This window comes from Saccoglossus kowalevskii, chromosome 11, assembly GCF_978046115.1.
Source record: "Saccoglossus kowalevskii chromosome 11, keSacKowa6.1, whole genome shotgun sequence".
NCBI lineage: Eukaryota > Metazoa > Hemichordata > Enteropneusta > Harrimaniidae > Saccoglossus > Saccoglossus kowalevskii.
The window spans coordinates 7,144,713-7,172,030 of NC_140651.1; the positions used below are offsets into that span (position 1 = coordinate 7,144,713).

The following is a 27,318-nucleotide window of genomic DNA, read 5'->3' on the forward strand; positions in this document are numbered from 1 at the left end:
AATGCCAAACTAATGAAAGTGAAATCATTCAATTATTAATAACTCTTCTGAATGGTTTACTTTTGTTTCCATTGCTTTCGCAATTACCAAAACTTCAAAAAACGTCAAAAAATAAATACTTAATCAAAATAAAATAAAATAAAATAAATATACAAAAAAGCCAAAAGTATGATCTTATTTTAATCAAATTGGGTTTCTCGTCTTTGTCTGAAAACCTTCCTCGTAGCTGAGACACCACTGACTCTATGAGTGACCCCGAAAGACTCAAATTGCTAGTTACGCTGTACGTGACACTGTTTTCATGGTGAAACTCACAGTTATTTACCACAGACATGATAGATATAATGTACAGTATTTAAGTATCTCTTTCCCGACATTATGTATTGCTTAATTTACATATATTCACAATTTGCTCCATAGATACCACAAAACAAATGGCAAGCAATGGCAAGTACAGTAACATCAAATACATGTTTTCTTGCTTACAGTTTTATCTGATCACGTCAGTTAATGAAAGCACGCCGAGAATGTCATCAGCAATTACTTTGAACTTGATAAACAAAATGTGGATTTCTAGGAGTGTGACTGTTATGTTACTGCTAGTGCATCAAGGATACCACATCGGTTCGCAGACAACCAATGGAGCAGCATCGATAACTGAAGGCGTGACAAATGCAATTGTTAAAGTCACCTTACCAACTGACCCATTGCCAACAACAGAATTTACTAGTAAAATAGCAGCATGGGACGTCACTGCTGTCAATATAACAGACACTTCTGCAGTCATAGTCTGGAATATAACGGACGTCAAATCTTGTAACAGCTCAGAATCCCAATATCGGTTGATGTACGATAGTAGTCATCGTATATCTGATGAAAGTACTTCAGTCAATATTACAGATGCGTGTACATCGCAATACGAGTTGACAGACTTAGATTACTGGACGATATACACATCATGTGTGCATACCGTTATAGATGGGGTAATTATTAATCCGACAACCGATGAGAACATTTGTGATACGTTCTCGACGTCATATGTTGCATGGAACATCAATGCGAAACTAGCAGTGGTCATCGCGATTGGTATAGTGGTTATACTGATAATTTCCATAGTATTGAGTTCAGTTTGCTTCCCACCAGTACCACACCCAATGGCGAATTCGCTAGTAAATGAGGACGAGGTCTGTGAAGCTGTTAAAGATACAGACAAATATGGAACCTCAATATTTGATAGTGACCATGACGACTCTTTAGTGTCATCTAGTGGCTATCAGGAGTCTGTTTATTCACACAATTCAATGTCTACATAAATATAATTCTACCTCAACGAGGAACATTCTTTTATAAAATTGTCCATATTTGGTCATTTCTGTACAATATTGGACGGCACAGGATTCCTTTGAACAAATATCATATAATTCTTTGACTTAAATTTCACTAATGAACATGTACATTTCTACAAAGTCATTGTAAATTAGCAGTCGTAGTCAATAATTTACCAAAGAAATAAAGCTTGCAGTTGCAGATATATTTTAAACCAACATAACAATTCAATGTGATCTCAAACAAAATATACATAATGTATATCACGAAGTGCCAATAGAAGCTTATAGTAGAAAAACAGACATAGAGAAAACAACATAATGGCCACTGGTCGACCATAATGTAGTGGCCACAAAAACAATTGAAATCGGCCTCCTAGCATCTGAAACGTTTGCCAACTCCCTTGTAGTAGAATGTATTATACAAAGTTTGATGTATGTCATGATCTTGTCCATTTACATGGCATGCATGTCATATATTCTACATAAACGTACATCATAATGTATGACATAAAAATTGGTGTCATGATATCATGTCATGGTATAATGTGCACATGAATATTATGGCATGATATATATGCCATAAATTGTGCATATTATGATATATGACATAAATGTCATGTCACGATATATGCCATAAATGTATGCATGTTATGATATACAACATAAATGTCATGTCCTGATATATGCCATAAATGTGTGCGTGTTATGATATATGACACAAATGTCATGTCACGATATATGCCATAAAAGTGTGCATGTTATGATATACGACATAAATGTCATGTCACAATATATGCCATAAATGTATGCAATTATGATATACGACATAAATGTCTTGTCCTGATATATGCCATGAATGTGTACATGTTATGATATACAACATAAATGTCATGTCACGATATATGCCCTAAATGTGTGCAATTATGATATACGACATAAATGTCATGTCACGATATATGCCCTAAATATGTGCATGTTACAATATATGACATAAATGTCATGTCACAATATATGCCATAAATGTGTGCAATTATGATATACGACATAAATGTCATGTCACGATATATGCCCTAAATGTGTGCATGTTATGATATATGACATAAATGTCATGTCACAATATATGCCATAAATGTATGCATGTTATGATATATGACATAAATGTCATGTCCTGATATATGCCATAAATGTGTACATGTTATGATATACGACATAAATGTCATGTCACGATATATGCCATAAATGTATGCATGTTATGATATACGACATAAATGTCATGTCCTGATATATGCCACAAATGTGTACATGTTATGATATACGACATAAATGTCATGTCACAATATATGCCCTAAATGTGTGCAATTATGATATACGACATAAATGTCATGTCACAATATATGCCATAAATGTGTGCAATTATGATATACGACATAAATGTCATGTCACGATATATGCCCTAAATGTGTGCATGTTATGATATATGACATAAATGTCATGTCACAATATATGCCATAAATGTATGCATGTTATGATATACGACAGAAATGTCTTGTCCTGATATATGCCATAAATGTGTACATGTTATGATATATGACATAATGTCATGTCACGATATATGCCCTAAATGTGTGCATGTTACAATATATGACAAAAATGTCATGTCACAATATATGCCATAAATGTGTGCATGTTACAATATATGACAAAAATGTCATGTCACAATATATGCCATAAATGTGTGCAATTATGATATACGACATAAATGTCATGTCACGATATATGCCATAAAAGTGTGCATGTTATGATATATGACATAAATGTCATGTCACATTATATATGCCATAAATGTGAGCGTATTATACATGACATAAATATGTGCGTATTATGATATATAAATGTCATGTCAGGATATATGACATAAATGAATGCATGTCAAAATTGTGATGAAGTTGAACAAAAAACTATTACTATTGTAGCTAATTTAGACAATCCTTTTATTATAGATAAAATATAATTTGTTTCGCTCTGAGATAAAATATTCATGCACTTCATTAATAAATATTCTAATAACAATAAAATTATTAATTCTGTGAAACGCTAAGTGCAGATAAAATCTACTTTTAATCAAGTACAGAACAACATGTGAAAACTATTTTGCAGTGACATTTATCACTCAAATCTATGTGCCTCTCGTAAATAAAAAGGTTTGTTAAAAAATGTGTGAATAGCAATAAAATACAATAAACACATTTAACAATACAGTGCTATTATGCCATCATAATATACACAACAAAGTAATAATTTAAAAAATTATTTTTTTTAAAACGATGCACACAATTCAAATTCCCAACAAATATTATTTATACAAGTAAAACGTTAGTTGTTATCATATCCTACGTTACATACTGTACACATATTAATTATTCACTGGGTTAAATTTTGCCATTTTTCCTGATAAGTAAAAGGCACATAATTAAATGTGAAATTCTAATAGAATGTATTGTGTTGATGAAAAATCTGTGAATTTAAAACCCAGTGAACAAATAAAAAATATCAAAATAGTGAAATTAAATACCCGTGACAATTAATTTATTACTACAGCCAGTGCTGACACAGACTGAATATTATTGTTTTGGTTCATCAATGATGACATTCATGATTGAGTCGTAACATATCCTCAACACAGCAGTGAGCACACATTGATTACATAAAAATGTTTTCATGAAAAAGCTCCAAAAAACGTTAGTGAGTTTGCAATGAAAAATAAATATGAGCAAAATTTAGTGCTAGCCTCGATAAATCTTTATGTATTCAAAAACATACAACCATAAGTGTAAATTTACAAATAAAAATGTTGTAAATACCGTCAGTACTATGCAAAGTTGAACCCTACAAAAAGGTCATGCTGATAATAGTTCACATGCTGACCATCTATTTTTTTTATTGGTAATTGAACAACATGTGATCTATGAATTGATACACAAATCAAACATGATTGGTTAACCCCTTTAATTTGCATATCATTTGACTACACACTGCTTAAATGGCAAGATAGGTTATTAGAGGTCACTTGTTTTCTCCTCGTCCTCTTCTTCTTCTTCCATAGTTCCCCTTTCCCAATATTCAGCTGTTTGCATCTCCACAAGCCGAGACACTGTACGTTCAAAAGCAAACACTTCTTCCTCCCCAGTGAACACACTAGAATTGGCAGCGTCCTATGATAACAATAAAATAAATTAAGTTAGATTTTTTATCAGATTGGATGAGTGCATAATCATACTTACAAAATGAAAACATGATGAGTATTTGGTAAAAACCAACTGTCATAGGATTATAATATCTTGGTGAATTGAGTTACTCATTATCTTAGAAATATGCAAATGAGATTACATACCGCACACATGCCAAGATCAGCCGCCATTATCCGAGCTTCTTTTATATCATCTTCATGAATATCACTTGTTAAGAATAAATTCCTGACTGATACATCCGATGAAATAACAACGTGAATCTAAATGGAGATCAAAGAAAGCTTAGAAACAACTCATGTGCTGAGAGTATTGGGAACATATTAAAAATGGATTCAAAATTAAAGATTAACCTTTCAAACAAAAAGCTTGGCAACTAATATTTGTCTACTATTTGAGATGCAAAACGTGAAAACAATGCAATCCCACAATGTGGAAGTTTATAATACTCCTGTGGTTTTCAGTCAAAGAGATCAAAGAAAGCTTAGAAACAACTCATGTGCTGAGAGTATTGGGAACATATTAAAAATGGATTCAAAATTAAAGATTAACCTTTCAAACAAAAAGCTTGGCAACTAATATTTGTCTACTATTTGAGATGCAAAACGTGAAAACAATGCAATCCCACAATGTGGAAGTTTATAATACTCCTGTGGTTTTCAGTCAAATTTATTTCAGAGCAGCTGTATCACAAGTTCAATTTAAATCTGATTTTTTGAGATATCAGTAATTGGCAAATAAAAATTAGATCAATATGAATGTTTTTCAACATTAAAATAATCATGTCTATGAATTATCCCAGAGCATCCATAAACCAAATTTAAATTAGATGTGATGCTTATGCACATTATGCAAATTAAGCAATTAGTATGCTTGAATTTTAATCCAAACCTAATCAGGTCTTCAGCATTGTCCCCAGGCACTTTATATACCAAGTATTATTGAAATGCAACAAATGGTTTTTGAGATATAGGTAGAAAATTAGATAAATCTTATGCAAATTAAGCAATTGTTATGCAAGGATTTCAACCCAAAATTAATTAGGTCTATGCATATATGTACCAAGTACTTGAGATATTGATGAAAACTGACTAATTATTATGCAAATCAGGTAATTAATATGCACAGATTTTAACCCAAAACTGAGCAGGTCTGTGCATTGCCCTAGAGAAGCCATGTACCGAGTTTCATTTAAAAAGGATGATTAATACTTGAGATATCAGTGTAAAAAACCAAAAAGTATTTAATTATGCAAATTAAGTAATCAATATGTACAGATTTTAAACAAAAACTAATCAGGTAAGTGCATAGTCATAGAGCATCTGTGTACCAAGTTTCATTAAAATGGAATGACTGGTAAATATCTGCATAAAACCCCAAAACTGACTAATCATTATGCAATTTTGATATTCATAAAATTTTTACCCAAAACTAATCAGGTCTGCGCATTGTGCCAGAGTATCTATGTACAAAATTTCATCAAAATCAGTTTTTTAGATATCAATGAAACAGGCATAGCTAAAAATTGGTGAATTATCATGCAAATTAGGTAATTAAGGAGTCAAAAACAAAGAGTCAGAATATAATGTTATCTCATTTTTTATGCAAACTGAATTATATTATCAATACTTAAATATTCCCACAAACCTTATTTCTTTTCTTAATTTACTGTTAGTACTAAACCAGAAATTAATACTAGTCCACACAAGTAAGTAAAATTTATTAAAATTTAATAAAATATTAGAAATGAATACCCATTTTCTGGAGTGTAAATGGAATAATTATTTTACCTTGTTGTCATAGAAATTATCAATTAATGTGATAAACCTTCTAGCAGCTACTTTCTGATCCAATGACATCTGAGGAATGTTTCGGATGATAATGGTGTGGAATTCCTTACAGAGTTTAATATAATCTGCTGCACTTCGTGGCTGTCAAATAAATGCATTACATAGTAAGTTACTCGCATTCCATATATATCCTAAGGTTTCACTGGCTCGGCCACACATTCTCAGTCGCTGATATTTAAAAGTCAAAATGGGTAATGTTGATCAATATGTAGCAGCAGTTATGTACATTAATTATTAAACAAATTAAAAAAACCTACATTTATAGCGTTATATCATTTCAATTTAAGAAGCCACATACAATTGCTGACATAATGACTTATTAAAAGTGCCCCTTTGGTTAATGGAAGAATGAAAACAAAGCATTATGGGTACACAACATAGGATAGGTTAATTAGTTCAAGGAGCATCAGAGATGAGTTTTGACCACAACCTGCATTCTGCCTAGAATTTACATTAAATTTGTAATATTGTAACAAAGTGTAGAACATTTCAGAGTATTGTCATTGAATTCCTGAAATGGACAGGGTGGAAGCCTTGATTTGAGGAATTGTACAAGTTGCCACATGGATGATCAAGTGGGACCATTAAGACATAGCGCTATGTTGCCATCTTGAGCTTTCTTATTTACAGTTTTTTTTTATTTAGGCAATTGTATACGAGTGGTGTGGTCATTAATAAATAACTTGATGGATAAGTGGTGTTTGATGGGAAGGCTAGGTAAATTGGTGCGAATAATCCTTTGAGCTAAATTTAAACACCTGACATGGGTTGTCATTATTATTGGATATAAGTGGAAAAATAAATTGTATGGTTAATTGGATATTCATTAAAATAAAATGGATGCAAAATAAAGTGATTTGAAGCAAGGTACAATAATGTCTAATGTATATATCAAGTTTGGAATCTGTTCTCACACAACCAAGATCTGGTTCCGGAATTGCAAAAACGTTTTAATAAATTGTTAGCACTAAAAATGGCTACCATTTGGCCATCAAAAACAAATACACATGGATACAAAAAATCTATGTACATAATTGACTTACTCATGTTTGAGATACAGATATAGACACACACAAAGAAGTGAATTTTCAGTTTCCCATTTTTGGAACTAAATATACACAAGGTATGGTAGAATGTTTTACTTACCTGAAGACAAAGATCATCAAATGTGAAATCAGCAACACCTCCACAACACAGTGGTACATTTATCGTTCTTCCTAGTAGATGTAATGTCCGTGTCTCAACAACTGATAACACAATAAACAATTAACTGCTATTAACTGGTTGCAATGAAATCAGCAGAAATATTACCTTTCTTAAATGATATTTCTTTGTTACTATTTATAGTTATTATCACTGCATGTGTGGGTTATTGTTATCAAATGCAATATTTTATTTATGTGTACCTCTATTAGAGAGTTGTGCATTTGGTAATACAGTAAATATGGTATATATGTAAAAAAAAACAATATGTTTGGTAGTACATTCTACATGTGCAATCAAACTATATAATATGCATTTTTGATCTGGCCAATATATACCTGCATCTTCCCGTTTTGCTAATTCTTCAAAAACTTCATCTAATTCAGCGTCTGCATCACACTGACTTTTAATAAAGTACACATCACCATCCGTCGGAAGTCCTGAAAATAAATAACTTAACATGTATAACTGAGGATGACAATAGAACAGTATTGAAACTAGATTTTAAGGTATTGCAATGTTAATAGTTATTGTAGTACTCCCATAATGTATCTTACTATAGGAATTACCGATAGCTTCCTGCTCATATAAATAAACACATTACACCACATTCAAACTGATTTCATTATTCTGGTACAAAATAAGAAGGGAGATACATCATGTATGTAGGACTAACAGAGCTAATTTCAGCTGTGGATAGAATTTTATCAAATTATATTCCATTATATTTCCAATCATAAAAAAACCATCAGCCTCTCATTGCATCATTCCTCCCTCTCATTGCATCATTCCACCTCTCATTGCATCATTCCACCTCTCATTGCATCATTCCCCCCTCTCATTGCATCAATCTACCTCTCATTGCATCATTCCCCCTCTCATTGCATCAATCTACCTCTCATTGCATCATTCCACCTCTCATTGCATCAATCCACCTCTCATTGCATCATTCCCCCCTCTCATTGCATCAATCTACCTCTCATTGCATCATTCCACTTCTCATTGCATCAATCCCCCTCTCATTGCATCATTCCCCCTCTCATTGCATCATTCCCCCTCTCATTGCATCAAATCACCTCTCATTGCATCATTCCCCTCTCATTGCATCATTCCCCCCTCTCATTGCATCATTACACTTCTCATTACATCAAATCACCTCTCATTGCATCATTCCCCTCTCATTGCATCATTCCCCTCTCATTGCATCATTCCCCCCTCTCATTGCATCATTCCACTTCTCATTGCATCAATCCACCTGTCATTGCATCATTCCACTGCTCATTGCATAAATTCACCTCTCATTACATCAATCAACCTCTCATTGCATCAATCAACCTCTCATTGCTTAATTCTACCTCTCATTGCATCAATCCACCTATCATTGCATCAATCAATCTTTCAATGCACAATCAAGCTCTCATTGCATCACTCCGCCTCTCATTGCTTAATTCTACCTCATTGCATCAATCCACCTCTCATTGCATCAATCCACCCCTCATTGCATCAATCCACCTCTCATTGCATAAATTCACCTCTCATTGCATCAATCAACCTCTCATTGCTTAATTCTACCTCTTATTGCATCAATCCACCTCTCATTGCATCAATCCACCTCTCATTGCATCAATCCACAAACACCTCATTGCTTAATTCTACCTCATTTCATCAATCCACCTATCATTGCTTAATTCCACCTCTCATTGCATCAATCCACCTCCCATTGCCTAATTCTACCTCTCATTGCATCAATCCACCTCCCATTGCATCAATCCACCTCTCATTGCATCAATCAATCTCTCATTGCATCAATCAATCTCTCATTGCATCAATAAACCTCTCATTGCTTAATTCTACCTCTCATTGCATCAATCCGCCTCTCATTGCATCAATCCACCTCTCATTTCATCAATCAATCTCTTATTGCATCAATCCACCTCTCATTGCTTAATTCTACCTCATTGCATCAATCCACTTCTCATTGCTTAATTCTACCTTTCATTGCATCAACCCACCTCTCACTGCTTAATTCTACCTCTCATTGCTTAATTCTACCTTTCATTGCATCAACCCACCTCTCACTGCTTAATTCTACCTCCCATCGCATCAATCCACCTCTCATTGCTTAATTCTACCTCTCATTGCATCAATCCACCTCTCATTACATCATTCCTCCTCTCATTGCACCAATTCACCTCTCGTTGCATCATTCCACCTCTCATTGCTTAATTCTACCTCTCATTGCATCAATCCACAATCACCTCATTGCTTAATTCTACCTCATTTCATCAATCCACCTATCATTGCTTAATTCCACCTCTCATTGCATCAATCCACCTCCCATTGCTTAATTCTACCTCTCATTGCATCAATCCACCTCTCATTGCTTAATTCTACCTCCCATTGCATCAATCCACCCCTCATTGCATCAATCAACCTCTCATTGCATCAATCAATCTCTCATTGCATCAATAAACCTCTCATTGCTTAATTCTACCTCTCATTGCATCAATCCGCCTCTCATTTCATCAATCAATCTCTTATTGCATCAATCAATCTCTCATTGCATCAATCCACCTCTCATTGCTTAATTCTACCTCATTGCATCAATCCACTTCTCATTGCTTAATTCTACCTTTCATTGCATCAACCCACCTCTCACTGCTTAATTCTACCTCTCATTGCATCAATCCACCCCTCATTGCTTAATTCTAACTTTCATTGCATCAACCCACCTCTCACTGCTTAATTCTACCTCTCATTGCATCAATCCACCTCTCGTTGATTAATTCTATCTCTCATTGCATCAATCCACCTCTCATTGCATCATTCCTTCTCTCATTGCACCAATTCACCTCTCATTGCTTAATTCTACCTCTCATTGCATCAATCCACCTTTCATTGCATCAATCCACCTCTCATTGCTTAATTCTAACTTTCATTGCATCAATTCACCTCTCGTTGCATGATTCCACCTCTCATTGCTTAATTCTACCTTTCATTGCATCAATCCACCTCTCATTACATCAATCCACCTTTCATTGCATCAATCCACCTCTCATTGCTTAATTCTACCTTTCATTGCGTCAATCCACCTTTCATTGCATCAATCAACCTCTCATTGCTTAATTCTACCTCATTGCATCAACCCACCTCTCACTGCTTAATTCTACCTTTCATTGCATCAATCCACCTCTCACTGCTTTAATTCTACCTCATTGCATCAATCAACCTCCCATTGCTTAATTCTACCTTTCATTGCATCAATCCACCTCTCACTGCTTAATTCTACCTTTCATTGCATCAATCCACCTCTCATTGCATCAATCCACCACTCATTGCTTAATTCTACCTTTCATTGCATCAATCCACCTCTCATTGCTTAATTCTACCTCTCATTGCATCATTCCACCTCTCATTGCATCACTCCACCTCTCATTGCATCATTCCACCTCTCATTGCTTAATTCTACCTCTCATTGCATCAATCAATCTCTCATTGCATTAATCCACCTCTCATTGCTTAATTCTACCTCATTGCATCAATCCGCCTCTCATTGCATCAATCAACCACTCATTGCATCAATCAATCTCTCATTGCATCAATCAACCTCTCATTGCTTAATTCTACCTTTCATTGTGTCAATCCACCTTTCATTGCATCAATCAACCTCTCATTGCTTAATTCTACCTCATTGCATCAACCCACCTCTCACTGCTTAATTCTACCTTTCATTGCATCAATCCACCTCTCACTGCTTTAATTCTACCTCATTGCATCAATCAACCTCTCATTGCTTAATTCTACCTTTCATTGCATCAATCCACCTCTCACTGCTTAATTCTACCTTTCATTGCATCAATCCACCTCTCATTGCATCAATCCACCACTCATTGCTTAATTCTACCTTTCATTGCATCAATCCACCTCTCATTGCATCAATCCACCTCTCATTGCTTAATTCTACCTCTCATTGCATCAATCCACCTCTGGTGTGTATGTACCTGTTTGTCTGTAATCATGGCCATGGTCTATTGCTCTTATTTCACAGTGATCCTATGAGAAAACAAACGTGACACTAGATTAAAGGTCAAGATAGCAGGACTAAAATAAAACATCTTTTTTTATGACCAATTTTCAAGTTGTTTGTTCTTAAAAATTCAAACCCATAATTTAACATGATTTCCAATGATTCTGAAATCCTTAATTTGATATTCAAAGTTTCTGAAACCCCTATATTGACATCCAAAGATTCTAAAACTTCTAACTTGATATCAAAAGATTCTGAAACCCCTAACTTGACATTCAATAATTCTGAAACCCTAACTTGACATTAAATGATTCTGAAACCCCTAACTTGACATTCAATAATTCTGAAACCCCTAACTTGACATTCAATAATTCTGAAACCCTAACTTGATATTAAATGATTCTGAAACCCTAACTTGACATCCAATGATTCTGAATCCCCTAACTTGATATCAATTAAACAATTCTAAAATCCCAAGTGTCTGAAACTCCCTATATTGACATCCAATGATTGTGAAAACCCCATCTTGATATCAGTGATTTTGAAATTTCTAATGTGACATCAGATTATACAGACAGACAAGTTGTTGGCAATAAAAATGCATGCATGGCTGATTTATTGTAATAGAATTTGTTCATACTATTTAAGTGTACAACTTGACAGATTAGTTAATTCAATAATAGCAATTACCTTTAGTACTTGAATAAATGGAATAAAATTACTTCTCTGGAGTCCATTTTTATAAAGGTCATCAGGATGCCTATTTGAGGTAGCTACAACAACTACACCTTGGTTGAAAAGTTCTGTAAATAATCTCTTTAAAATCATTGCATCAGCTATGTCTGTAACCTGAAAAGGTAACAATTACAAGTCATTGTCAATGACACGTCCCCGTTCCGTTCATATTTGAGTGACATGTGCATTCAAAGCAGATCATGACCGAAATGCACCTGCATATGTACAACACATTGTACTAAATCTGAACAAAATCCATGCATGCATGACTGAGATCTGGTTCCGAAATTGTGAAAATACGTGATTTTGATGCATTTTCGGCCTTAAAATAGCCATCATTCAGCTATTGTTAAGCGGATCATGAAACAAATGCACATATCTATTTGTGACATGATGTACCATGTGTGTGTGAAGTTTGAACTTGATCAATCCAGACATGTCTTGGATATGGATCCAGAACTGAATTCTTTAACAAAATGGCCGGCAGTCGGCCATTTCGAACTTGATCCGGAAAAAAAAATGACATGCATCAAGGTCCTATTATGTTTAATGTATGTACCAAATTTGAACAAAATCCGTCCATGCATAACTGAGATCTGGGTCCGGAATGGTGAAAATGTGCGATTTCAATTCATTTTCGGCCTTAAAGCGGCCGCCATTTGGCTATCGTTAATGAGATCATGAAACAAATGCACATACATATTTGTGACATGATGTACCTTGTGTGTGTGAAGTTTGAACTCGATCAATCCAAGCATGTCTCAGATACGGATCCAGAACTAAATTTTTTAAAACAAAATGGCTGCCAGTCGGCCATTTCAAACCCGATCCCCAAAAAAAAATTACGTGCATCAAGGTCCTATTATGTTTAATGTATGTACCAAATTTGAACAAAATCCGTCCATGCATAACTGAGATCCGGGTCCGGAATGGTGAAAATGTGCGATTTTGATGCATTTTCGGCCTTAAAATGGCCGCTATTCGGCTATCGTTAATCGGATCATGAAAACAATACATGTGCATATGTCCCATATAATGTGTGATGTATGAGTGAAGTTTGAACTTAATCGGTCCATGCATGTTCGAGATACAAGTGATTACGTGCATCAAGGTCCTATTATGTTTAATGTATATACCAAATTTGAACAAAATCCGTCCATGCATAACTGAGATCCGAGTCCGAAATGGTGAAAATGTGCGATTTTGATGCATTTTCGGCCTTAAAATGGCCGCTATTCGGCTATCGTTAATCGGATCATGAAAACAATACTTGTGCATATGTCCCATATAATGTGTGATGTATGAGTGAAGTTTGAACTTAATTGGTCCATGCATGTTCGAAATACAAGTGATCACGGACGCACGCACGCACGCACACAGGGCAAAACATAAGTTCCCGTTTTCGGACTATGTCCGAACGGGGACTAATAAAAGTCATTCAATGTCATGTGTTATTTAGAAAATGGTTTCATTTTTACAAATATATTTCATCCATCCAAAATTAAAATGAAGAATAATTTAAACAAGCAGCCTGTCGGCTGAGATAGCGTTGCTGTTAGCAATACACATTTCAATTAAAGAACAGAAGATATCATTAGAAAATGAACAATATGTATAGTATCAAAGCAATCAGACTTGCTGTTTTTTACAAGAAGTCGAAAATATCACTTTTTACCAAAAATCTGAGAATTAAAGGTATCATCTCGTTATGAACAAATCTGAGAGAGGTCCACATATAATACTTATATATGTAATATCAAAGTAATTGGAATTAAATTTTTTTTTTACAAGAAGTCAAAAATATAATTTTTCACCAAAAATATTCACCAAAAATAGAGAATTTGAGATTTTGAGATGAAATGAACAAATCTGAGAAAGAATCATCCAAGGTACTTGCATATCAAATTTGAAAAAATTCTGACTTACGGTTTCGAAGAAGAAGTTGAAACAGACGACGACGGACAATATGAACAGCTCCGCTGTGTCAACTTTGTCGACAGCGGAGCTAAAAATACAATCACGATTGTCAAAAGATTTTTTTAAGACATGGGCACTTTGTCAAGCTATACCCCCTAGCAACAAAGCATTTCTGTGGGTCTAATTTTATATAATCCCCTTATATACTTATATAAAGTAGAATGTCATAGCGAACAAGGGACTCCTCAAGAAGGATACAGATATACAGGATGTCCAAGATGACGTAACACTCTTTCAGAATATTGGGAGATTACATATTAATCGTACTCATAGAAACAGTAACCAAGAGTAAACAAGTTTCCAGTAGGAAATTCTTGGCATACAGAAATCTACAAATAGTTGTACCTGAATCGTGTATTTTTTTTGTTTTACAACCCACATTTTGAGCATGTTTCAAAACATTACCCACATGTTTACAGTAGCGGCAAATCTGATTGTCTAAAATGAGCTACACAACATCACATATATGACATATGTTAACGTGTCTACATATATGACATATGTTAACATGCCTACATATATGACATATGTTAACGTGTCTACATATATGACATATGTTAACGTGTCTACATAAATGACATATGTTAACGTGTCTACATATATGACATATGTTAACGTGTCTACATATATGACATATGTTAACGTGTCTACATATATGACATATGTTAACGTGTCTACATATATGACATATGTTAACCTGTCTACATATATGACAAAGAATGTCATTCAGTGTCTACACTGTTTTGTTCTGTTGTTGTCTATCAATATCAAAATTTTGATATTTTACAGTAAAAACCAGAGAATACTCTGGGTGTTCTAGGATCAACGATTACCATACCTTTGCTTAAAAATAATGTTAAGTACCTGTAGAATATTGTCTAGTCTAGACATATTCACATTACTGTATTTCTATGTATAAATATGTCGGGCCTAACGGTAATAAACAACATTTTAAAGCAAAGTAGGTAATCAGTTAATCTAATCTTATAGCATCCAGAGCAATCTTAATCTTAATGACAAAATGTCAAGACATATATGACATGTCTATATGTATGTAACACAACATTTGCTTATGCACATGTCATTTTCATGTCAAGTACTTTATCACTAGAGGGCGCAAATTAGAAAGATTTTCAGTACTGTACAACAACTGTAGACTTACCTGGAATTCATCAAAACATATAAGCCAGGACTCCTTGCCGATATCATAAGCAACTGGGGCAATAGGATCATATGGCTTAGGTTTCGCACTTGGCAGTACTTTGGGTTGCAGTTTCTTTAGCTCATGCATTCCTTGATAAAAATTGTAAACACAATTTTAGAAAGCTGTCACAAAAACAGTGCATTTTACTCACCTAGATTTGACTGTTGAAAGATACAAACTTAAATACTAGTATACTGCACATTCATAATGATCAAATATACAGGGGTCAAAATCAAGGCCTATTCTTCTGTCCTAGACAGGTAGATTCTAAACTGGAACAGGTAAAGGTGAAAAATGCCTGTCCCCGTGGACAGGTGAGTTAAAAAAAACAAATATGAAGTTTTTCATAAATTCCTAGGGGACGTTCCAAGTTTGTAATTTCCCAACAAAATTTTCTATAGAGTGTTTAAAACCATCTATGTTGATGAATCATAAAATAAAGTTTTATTTCAAATAATATCTCTTAATTGCCATAATTTCAACCTATGAATATAGCATGATATGATCTTACTTACAGGGTGTATCAGGCTTGTGCTAAGTGTATGGTCATCAACTAAGGGCACAAGCGACCATGCAAACATTGAAAGTAAAATTACAAAATAACATTGTCTGTATACACGCAAAAGTATAGTGGATAAATGGAAGATGCACGGTGTCTTATATCTACACATACTAGTATGTTGTATCATCATTTAACCACATTTTTTAATTTGTTGTGTATAAAGTGTTATTTCATATGTACTTACTGGCATGTACATCCAACATAAATGCATTAAAATGAGTTCTTCTTTTCTGTTTGATATCTACACAGCATCTATAGAAGAGATCCATGACCATTGTCTTGCCTGCACCAACACTGCCATACAAATACAGACCTTTAGGAGCTGGTTTTGCTGTACTACCAAATAGCTACAAAGTAACAACAGATTCTCGTCATCTGTAAATCAAGTCTAATTACAAGTTTTGTGGATACTTTATTATAATTGGCATATCTATGTTCAATCTTAAATATCTGACAATCATCACTATTATGAACACTTCACTTCACAACAAGGGTATTAACATGTCTCCTTAACACTAGTTCACACTAATTTCCCTCTGAGGCAGATTTAATGGCCGTCAACCCCCCCTCCCCCCAAAAAAAATCATTTTGGTCAAATTTCAAGAAAAGCTGATGAACCATGTGTATATGTCCAAAATACAGTACTAGGCATGTGCAAAGAATGGATTCAGTCCAGAGGGTTCTGAAATATGAATCCACACAAGTGGATGGAGGAAGAATTATAAAAGTTCCTGTTTTTGAACATCGTTTGATTGGGGACTAAAAAGACATCACTGTGAAATTTCAATTTCTTGCATAGATCTCCATGTAGGTAAGCATATCAGGATACTTCTGAAGTTGATTTTATTCACCTTTGCAAACAACCCGGACTGGACGGCTGGGTTATATCCATCTAACCTTGTCTGTAATTTCTGAAGATGTTCAATTATATTTTTCTGTAAAGTATCCTCTTCTATGTAGCCTTTCTTGAGAAGCGACTGATAATACTTTAATGATCCTTTTCTAACTTCACTGTCTTTAGCATGACTGAAAATATATTCTGGGTTTTTATGTGAATCTGTCTCTACTTTAGGTTTATTCTTTTTCTTCGGTTTATCTCGTTGGCTGACTAATTTACTGGATATTGGTTTTACAGCTGAAAATAGTGAAATAGTAAAAGAATATATTATTAATTATATATTTTAGTTTAATTGATTAAACCTGTCACCCAGAACACGGCTAAACACACTGCAAAGTATATAGTGGATAACGGTACTTCAACATCAAATCCATCACTAACCCATTCATTCAAATCATAATCCAACAAATATGGAAAAATGAATATAATTTAGAAACTGAACTATTGCCATGCCTTATGCTGATTCTCATGATACACACACACAAACGTTGTGATTCCTATATCGTTTTTTTTTTTAAATAAAGTAGATAAATAAAATAGGGATTTTTTGTTATTTTCCTATATATTTTTGCTTGGTTATAGAACTGTTTTGCAGATAAGAGTGTCATAAATCATGTTTAAAGTTGTTTACTTTATCCAGTTTCGCATTTCTGTAAATCTCATTCAAAGCCTGGCACAAATTTGTGTGTTCTTCAATGGCCCAATGAAACAGAGGTCAAGCAGTAAAAATATGGTAGGTGGCGTTATAGGAACCACTCAACTTTTTTCGCTTGGCATTAATAACAAACTTTATGCCATTTTTTTTTTTCATGGAAAATTCTTTAACATGTCTGATTTATTGGATAGATTTGTCATTATGAATATTCATAAGATATGTAGATTAGTCAAAGTTTGACGAACTTGATTAAACTTGCTTTTTACCTGAAACAATAATTTAATATACATGATTTATTGGCTAGTTTTAGCATCATAATTGTTCATGTGGCATGTAGATGGGTCAAAATATGACCAAATTTTATGCCAGTTTCTGTTTTGTTTTGCCAGGAAAAATAGTTTTGATCTAATGAGTACAATATATATCTTTCAAAGTTTGACAAGTCTTGATCAATATTGATGCCAGTCTGTTTCTTAGACTTGCGAATAAATGATTTTTGTCAAAATTTTACAATATATTTATTTATGGCAATGGCAATGGTCACAGATAATAGTAAAAGTATACAGGATTAATACACTAAATGGAAGGAATAACAATAAACTAATTTACAAAAAAAGAATATTAAAAGAAAAAAACATTAAATCAACTCCTTCTAAAAGAAAGGTGCATATTAATCATGTATTTGTTTTGTTAATTTCAGTGTACCTGTTGATATGTACTGTGCTACCTGGATGTCATTATTGCGCCAGGATACATTGACAGCTACATGTATGCGATCACTTACTGATTTCATAACCATCAAGACGACATTATTCAAATTCATTGCCAGAATAAAAATAACTATGGCCAACAATAAATAACTTGCCAATTAAATGGGTGTACGTGACGTACATTGTCTTGTTGCAAGCAAAATATGTAAACACGATCATCATCACGATTTACAAGGATACCGGCAACATCCGTCAAAATAAAAAATCAGCGAAAATGTGGCAACTGAAAAATTGAAAAGGATAACTTACTTTCAGTTGCAGCAACCGTCGTCTTGTTTCGCATTATTGATCTACCTGGTAGATGAATGGCACGATAAACCAGGCAGATCCGACAAGTTGCCAGACGACCCAAGGCCACAGCAGTCGCCATTTTACACTTTTGTATGACGTCATTTCCACCGAATTTGCTTGTCTGTTACCTCGTACAAGAGAATATTTTTTCTTGGAAAATATTTTAATCTCACATCATTCATACTGAAGATTTGTTTTAGCAATAAAGTATTTCTCTAAAACTTAGCATAATGTATATTTTTAAATGTTAAATAATTAATATCCATTAAGTAACATGTAAACATTATAAAGCTCTTGCGAACGAGTAAGGAGAACCACTGTAACAAGATGGCTGCGGAACCAGATTTGAGTGCGGACACTCGTCGATTGAATACGAAAAAACAGACACTTGATGACGCATATGCCGCACCGGCAAATTTTCTAGAAATTGATGTATGTAATCCAGAGACACATGGCTTTGGGAAAAAGAGATATTCAGACTATGAAGTGAGAATGAGGGTAGGTACAATGTCATGTTGTGAATAAGGGGTGTAGCCACCACCTGACTTGTAACACTGCACTTCCTGTACAACCTCCGAATTTCGTTTTGGTGTTGTACGTAGATATACTGTTCACTGTAGACACGTCTGCTCGTACAACTTGAATTACGCAACCGATAAATTGGTATTCAAGAAGACGGATCAGATTGTGCTTATTTACTGCCAGTATACACTCCCACTCCCGATGATGTTCTCCTTTCGATGAACTAAAACCCAGAATAGCATGGACTGCTTGGTCTTGACCTTTTTCTGTTCTACCTTCTTCAAACCTAGTATGTACCACGGTATTTTTCATAAGCAAATGAAACCTACCTATACATTTACTTGCATAGCCTGAATATAGATGCCTCTTCCTGAACACAGAATGTATGAAGATCAGTTGTTGGGCTTTAGAAAAGCGAAAATCCCCCCCCCCCCCGTGCTTGTTTGAGAACAATAGTTAGTGAAACTTGAAAGTTAAAATTGTTTTAAACACTGATCATTAACAAGCAAAACTCATCAGTATATTTAGTCTGAGTGTAACTTGACATAAAGCTGGCTTATCCTGCTTTCAAAACCATTGTATATCTTGCTTTTGTGTAGTTTAATTAAGGTTGCATAAAAGTCATTTTTAATTTCACAAGTCATGAGTGAAAAAGCTTATAATAACTATTTTTTTTGTGGAAAAGTAAGATTACGGTTTATATTTCAAGGGTTTTGCCATGGTTTGGGGTTTGAAACATTGTTAAACTACATGTTACTGTACATGTAATATTTTTTTACCAGCATAATATTCAAAATGGCAGTAAAGTAATCTGCCTGAATATATGTCTCATGTTTCGATAAATACTATATAGACCAGGTTAAAACTATTTATGACAATGACAAAAATGGATGTTTTTTTAATGGAAAGACAAATCCAGCTTAGAGCTAGCTGCGGAGTTATGTTCCACTCAAATTTTACTCTATGCATCTGATTGTTAATCCAGTTTTCAACATCTTTCTATCAGTTTTCCGTTTTACATTTACTTAAACAAGCACTGCTGTATGCATTTCTCAAATCATTTGAAACAGTCAACTACTGTAGTATTTGAGGCTTTGTAATAATATGTTTTCAATAATAATTTTACTTTATGCAAGTTAACTTTTTTCCCCATGACATTTCTATCACAGAATGGCAAACATTTTACCAAAGAAATCGGTATATTAATAATATAAATCGGAATTATTATTACATTGTATGACAGTTTATTAGATATTTATGTTTCTAAGGCTGTGTTCTTTGACTGCCATGTATATTTGACAAATGTTGGGTAGTAGGTAGTAACATATATATAATGCACTTGATTGAGGGATGTGATTGTTTACCATGGTTATATATTGATGTCTTCTCTTCTACAGACAAATTTACCAGTATTTAAATTGAAAGAATCATCTGTTCGGAGACGATACAGTGATTTTGAATGGCTGCGAACAGAATTGGAGCGAGATAGTAAGGTAAAAATGTCACTGTGCATTATCACACAAAATTCTTGTACACATGTGTGCATCAGTGTTCTTCTTAAAAAATTTGTTCAGTCAGAGTCTGTTTGTGATTTATTTTCCTGCTCAAAACGCAGGTTAACTGTTTGCTGAACATTAAAACTGTATTCCTATCTTACAGCGGCCACAAATGAGATTTATACATGTAACTTGCCTAGGATAACCCTATCAACTTACCCCAGACATTTGAAGCACCTGCAAATAGGATTTGAACAGATAATTTACATCTTCTTTTGTATGTTTAATGCAATATGAAAACCGACAACAACTTAGCCATAGTTCGTACCTGGACAAAAATTAATTACTCCAAAAGTTGCACCAGGGGGTCTGAGAATGTCACAAAACGTTAGATCATTTGATAGTAAAATTAAAAAAAATCCCTTGCTATATTGCAATGTGCTTAGAAACGTTCCTGTATGAATCTTGTTTGTGCCAGCTGTAATCAGCTGATTAATGGATGAACTTATTCCAATGTGTCAAGTTGTCCATAGTCAATGATAGATGTCTGTCTGTCTGTACTGGATCTCGGGTACCATTTTTAATTTAAAGTGATAGATATATTGTTATATTAATCATACATGGTTATTATTTTGGCTCTTCTAGATAGTAGTTCCACCTTTACCTGGCAAAGCCTGGAAAAGGCAGCTTCCTTTCAGAGGTGATGATGGAATTTTTGAAGAAGATTTTATTGAAGAGCGTAGACAAGGCCTAGAAGCTTTTGTAAATAGGTAAAACTTTTACTTTTGGTTTATATATCTTATATATATAACTAGATTATTTATTTTATGTCTCGTTTTATCTCATTTTATCTTGGCAACATTTTGTGAGTTTTTTCAGAAGAATCTAATGTGCTGAATTATATTTTTTGTTTTTTTTTCTCTTCTTTTTTCAGAGTGGCTGGACACCCATTGGCCCAAAATGAACGTTGCCTGCATATGTTTCTACAAGAACCTGTAATAGATAAAAATTACGTCCCTGGTAAAGTTCGGAATACATAAAATTACAGATCAGCAGAAGGAGAAAAATCACCTACCCCACACAAGTGTTATCTTAGTTGCTCATTTCATTTGCTATGTTGTCATATCATACAACAATAATTATTTTTCATAACATCTGTAGCAGAGAAAATTTTGTATGGTCCTGTCTTTTTCTCACTGCAATATGAAATTTTCGATCTCAGTGTATAAAGTGAGACAGCGTTTTCTATTTCAGCTTACATATATATATATATATATATCCATGTATTTAGTATTAGAAAATACCCAATATTAAATAAGGGTTCTGTACTTATGAGATTGCAATACTTTGTAAAAAGTAAATTCCTGATCAAACAATATGCCTAATATGTATGAAACAAACCTCTCAATGTAGAATGTTTGGATTTGAGAAAAACTTATTATTGTTAAATGGACCTCTTTCATTTTAGCTAGCCAAATTATTCATATTGATAGATGAAATGTCTGTTTATCCCTAATTAATCTTATTTGATGGTCAATATTCATTTGCACAAATTAACACATAGATAGTACCAGTTATAACTACTACTATATTGATATCCTTTGTTGACTATTGGTAATTACTACTACTGTATTTGCTCTATTGGTAGCGCATCTCCAATAGAAGCACATATGAAACAAGAATTGCTAAGCTTTTATACCACCAGTAAATCCTTAAAATATTTCTATAATTTACGTAAACACAATTACTAATAGAGCAAATATGGTATACTGATATCCTTTGCTGTATATCGTATGTTACCTATCCTCCAGATGCCAAGTGGCACATAGGGCCTTCATTCAAATTGTTAGGTTCAGTAGTATTCGTTCGGCTTCTGGTTTCTGTTTTAATCACATTTTTACAGGAATGGGTTATCAGCCCATAGCCCAACCCCCAACCTGGAGGACCAGGGGACTATGCTTCGTCTGGCTTCTACCTGTCGACCTTTCCGCCTTGGGTGACCCTACCAGGAGTACAAGACTCCCGACGGCATAGCTCTCCAGGTCATTGAAGCACGCTGTATATCATATAGCGCACACTAAAGTATTTTTAAATAATTTATTCAACATTTCTCTATCATAGGATTTATTCATACATTAAATAATTAGAAGTGTGGAAATACTGTAGTGTGGAGTTCATTGGTAACTTTCCAAGCAATGCTTTCATATAATGCTGTTTCTATTAGCAAATTAGTTTTACACTATTTGGCAATATTGATAATCATGTGTATTCCATTTCCTAGTTTCTTTTATATAATTGTTTTGTACTATAAACAGTGTCTACTCCAATAGTGTTTGAATATCAGTACCCTATCACCAAGGAATGACAAGAATTTGATGTACATTTACAAATCATCATTTTGCTGTACAACTAGAATGGCTGCCATTGTTCAAAATGAACAGCTAAAATTACACAAAGTGATTGCAACATTGTTAATCACATGTCCTCAAATAGATCTGGTGTTGATAATTAGGAGCATGTCAAATAACGAAGATCAGTGAAATATGGCCACACTGTTCTAGTGGCCTTGGTTTAGTGAATTCCTTCCCTCATCATAATAATCTGGATATATTGCCGAGATTTCATTTGGTAACTATGTAAATTTTCACGCCACAAAAAATGGTCCAGTAGCACTTTCGCTTCTGTAGTAAATATTAGCTGCATGTGCAAGGAACATACTGTTATCCATTATTTGAAGTATTAGCTCACATGCTCTGTTCAGTCTATCTGTATGTCTCAATTTGTAAAGGTACATCAACCATCCTTTCAATTCAGAGAATGAACTTGCATGTAATTAAACACATAGCAATATGTAAGAATGGACAAATTTTGACCTTGGCTGCTACATTATCAAGTGCATTCTGCAACAGGAAATTGAGTGGTATTTATTTTATAACCAGTCATTCGTTTAGGCTGTATGGATATCAGGATTTTATTTTGTCCAGCATGTATATGAATCGAGAACATTTTGTAAACTTTTAAACATAGCATGCAGAATGTAGAATCAACATGCTCAATACAAAGCTGGAGCTGGTATAGTAAAATATCTGAAAAAACTGCACATTAATGCTGACCAAAGTTAAATCTACGTCGATTCACCCCCACCTTCTCTGTTGATTCCATGATAGCTAAAACAAACTATTCAGCCTTAATTTACACAAAAAACAAAGATGATTTGATCTAATTCCAGTGCTATCTGGCGAGTCTTTCACTGAAGAAACCTTGATTCAGGTTGATCCATGGCAAGGCACAATTTTCTTTCGTTTTGTGAAGACTGGTTGAAAGTGATATGGCACTGCATTTAAAAACTTACCTTACCTTGGCTGGATACAATTCACAATGCTACTTCAGATCAAATCAAACTTGTTTGGTCTGCCTAGGTTGCTGACAATTATCACAACTGTATGTTGGACAAATCAGAACTTGTTTAGACTGCCTAGACTGGTTAAAACTAGATTGTTTAGCAATCTCAGGTATTTAACGAATAAAATATACCAGTAACATGTAAATAAGGAAGACCTGCAGGTTCTCATCAGTGTCATTAGCTAACTACGCAATCTCAATATGTTGGTGTAAATTCTTTGAATAAAGCTGTAAAGGCCTTTTACATTTTACTGTGAAAAATAACCTTGATGTGTATGATTTATATGTATCTTAAAAAGCATTTATTTTATTTTGTCTAGTACATGCTATTGGTTTTGTATTTTACTGGTGTAATGCATCTTAGAAGCTCTTAGCTGCTTTTCACTACACCGTCCTCTTTGCTGTTCCCTACAAGTAAATGTTAAGTCTTTACCAGTAAAAGTTAGAATAAAAAAATGTTATTTTTATAGTTTTTGATTGCACTATGAGGCTATACCATATCAATCCACACATTACATAAAGCATAGCCATTCATTTTGATCTTGCCAACCCATTCTGAGCTGAGCCCCACTTTTTGGTTAGCCACTCATTCACACATTTTGCCTTATTTTAAGCTTTTTCACCCATTTTCATCATTAAAAATGGATTTAACCAATGTATTAAATCTTGAAATAAAAACCAAAAAACACAATTTATCAATTTGTGAATTTTTTACAAGTCTTTATTTTGGCAATTGAATACATGACATCTTTCAATATGGTCCTTGTGAACCATGTTGGAATAGGGGTTTGTCATCCTTGCTTTGGAGAACAATCTGATAGGAAATGTAGAAAAATGAATATTTAATGAGTTTAATTTTAGTGGATTGAAGAAATATTCACTGGTTTGTGACAAAAACAATAGTTCCATTGTTCATTTTTCATATTCACTGGGTTTTAATTAGTGCATTTCGCTCTTGGCAAAATAAACGACATTAAAACCCAATATACAACTATATAGGAATTAAAATTGTGGGATTAAAGTTAGTTATTGTGGTCTTGGTACTATTATGTCTGAATTTTTGCATATTCATACCATATGCATGTCATAGACCCCAATAATGCTTTAAAACCAATCTGAATAAAAATTGCGCTTATAAACATTCATGTAAACCCAGTGTATCCAGCTTATTACGCTATAAAAATTTGCATTTCAGAAAATTAAACTACTTTAGGCTTGTTTTTGCTGCTGAGAATATTCACATTTGATGCTATTGTGAAGACAAAGCGTCACTGACGTAACCTCCAATAAAATTTTCACTGCTAGAAAATGTCATGATTTTCCCTAACTCGTGAAAGTTGCAAAAATTCATCCGACAAAATTAAAGCGATTGCAGTAATCTTGTAGGATATTGAATGTAATCTGTCAATTGAAATCTATTCCGTGTCTGCAGCAATAAGTATAACTGTTTAAGTTTGTTCAGATTGATACTCAAGTGAGCTTCATCACAAATGTACAGATACTATTATTATTTTTATCCATATTGCAAGTTTATATAAAAGAATTGTTTCACGTGCTGGATTTCCTTCCATGTGGATACCTTTATTGTATTGTATTATCTCAAATGGCTGTACATTATCACTGCTGCTTGAATTGCATCCATCCAAATTGTAAAACAAGAACTCTTGATTACTGTAAAATGACTAATTTCCACTGGGTTTTAAATTCATGGTTTTATCATTTAGATAATGTGTCTATGCTAAATTTTACATATTTTCACTGGGTTTTAATTTAGCGCATTTTCCAGTCAGCGAAATAAGCAAAATTAAAACCCAGTGAATAATTAATTTATTTACAGTATGAGACAACATATGGATGGTGTATACAAGTTAAAAGCACATACAATAGTTAAGAGAATTGTGAGGTTTTGTCACATCTGTCTCAGTGCACGAATCTTATTTCACTAAAACTGGTGCATCAAATCAATTCAGATTTGTTACACCAGTTTTCTGAGATCGCAAGATCTGTAAAGGTTCCTTTCACATCAGACCGACCATAATTAAGTAACTTATTCACATATTGAGTTATATTCCTTGTTCCAAAATCATAAAGTAAAATACTTCAAATAAAATTTTGTATGTATATTATTACCATTGCAAATCCATCTTTTATTAGATGTTATAATAATAATTCTTCATAATATTTAGACTGGCACACCCACAAGTACAGTACTCTGCTTATCAAACCTAGCATATAAATAAACTGATATCAACTTGTGAGAACATTCAGTAAGCATGACCTAAAAAAGGTCACACATCCTGGTACTTTTGAGGAATACAAATTCTAACAAAGAGTATTTCTTAACATAGTTTTATTTCTTATTTTTTTTTTCCTACAAAATGTGAGCATTTGTCATTGAAGTTTAAAATCATTTCAACTTTGCAAAAATTGACAGAAATTATCACACCCAAAGGAAGTACCAAGATGTATGATTTTTTTAAGGGTTTGTGCAAAATAAAAATTTACATCATGTGTTCATATTGAGTTATATTTTATTTAGCAGAGTTTAATGTGCATTCTAACACCTCCTCACCAATGCTATGTAACAGTGTAACTTACATCTGCCTTAGCGATCACTGATCTTAGTCTTTACCTGACATATCCTGTACAAATTGTAGTTTAAACTTAATAAATTGTGATGGATAAGATGCATGTTTACGTGTGAATTTCTGTTTTACTCCTAAGTGCAAAGCACACAATGGGAGTCTTTGCAGTTAGTGTGTCTGTCTGTATGTGTGTATGTGTGTCTCTTCCACTGATACCAATTATCATGCTCAGGCCTGATTAGTTTTTGATTGCAGTTTGTGCATATTTACCTAATTTGTATAGTAATTAGCCAATTTTAAGCATTTTCAGATTTTAAGGAAACTTGGTACATGTATGCTCTGGGATAAGTCATACACATTTGTGTTAAGGTTAAATTTTGTGCTTACTAATTACCTAATTTGCATAATTTAACCAATTTATAGGTGTTTGGGGATAATCCACAGATCTGATTACTTCAGGGTTGAAACCTACTTTGTATAAATAGTTTCATGTTTCCTTTCTATGCATAACTAATATCTCAAACACAGTTGCAGGTATAAGGACACGCAACTAATGTGGTATTTGACA

The 27,318-nt window shown here is 33.8% G+C and overlaps 3 protein-coding genes across 3 annotated transcripts; 2 read left to right on the top strand and 1 right to left on the bottom strand.

The window, feature by feature from the left end:
- The first annotated feature begins 523 nt into the window (after positions 1-523).
- On the top strand, positions 524-1,552 carry LOC146736142 (uncharacterized). Its single transcript, XM_085505386.1, has one exon. The coding sequence runs from the start codon at positions 528-530 to the stop codon at positions 1,311-1,313; it is 786 nt and encodes a 261-aa protein (XP_085361512.1). The 5' UTR covers positions 524-527; the 3' UTR covers positions 1,314-1,552.
- A 1,750-nt stretch (positions 1,553-3,302) lies between these two features.
- On the bottom strand, positions 3,303-18,856 carry LOC100375172 (AFG1-like ATPase). The gene is made up of 11 exons (XM_085505696.1): positions 18,704-18,856; positions 16,983-17,266; positions 16,316-16,478; positions 15,528-15,658; positions 12,344-12,502; positions 11,628-11,679; positions 7,965-8,066; positions 7,570-7,670; positions 6,364-6,504; positions 4,720-4,836; positions 3,303-4,540 (listed from the first exon to the last, which is right to left on the bottom strand). Exons 1-11 carry the CDS (start codon positions 18,822-18,824, stop codon positions 4,385-4,387), a joined length of 1,527 nt encoding a protein of 508 aa, XP_085361822.1. The 5' UTR covers positions 18,825-18,856; the 3' UTR covers positions 3,303-4,384.
- A 191-nt stretch (positions 18,857-19,047) lies between these two features.
- Positions 19,048-26,852, top strand: LOC100374920 (sorting nexin-12-like). The gene is made up of 4 exons (XM_002734374.4): positions 19,048-19,243; positions 20,665-20,760; positions 21,409-21,533; positions 21,698-26,852. The coding sequence occupies exons 1-4, from the start codon at positions 19,073-19,075 to the stop codon at positions 21,801-21,803; spliced, it is 498 nt and encodes a 165-aa protein (XP_002734420.1). The 5' UTR covers positions 19,048-19,072; the 3' UTR covers positions 21,804-26,852.
- Positions 26,853-27,318: the final 466 nt, after the last annotated feature.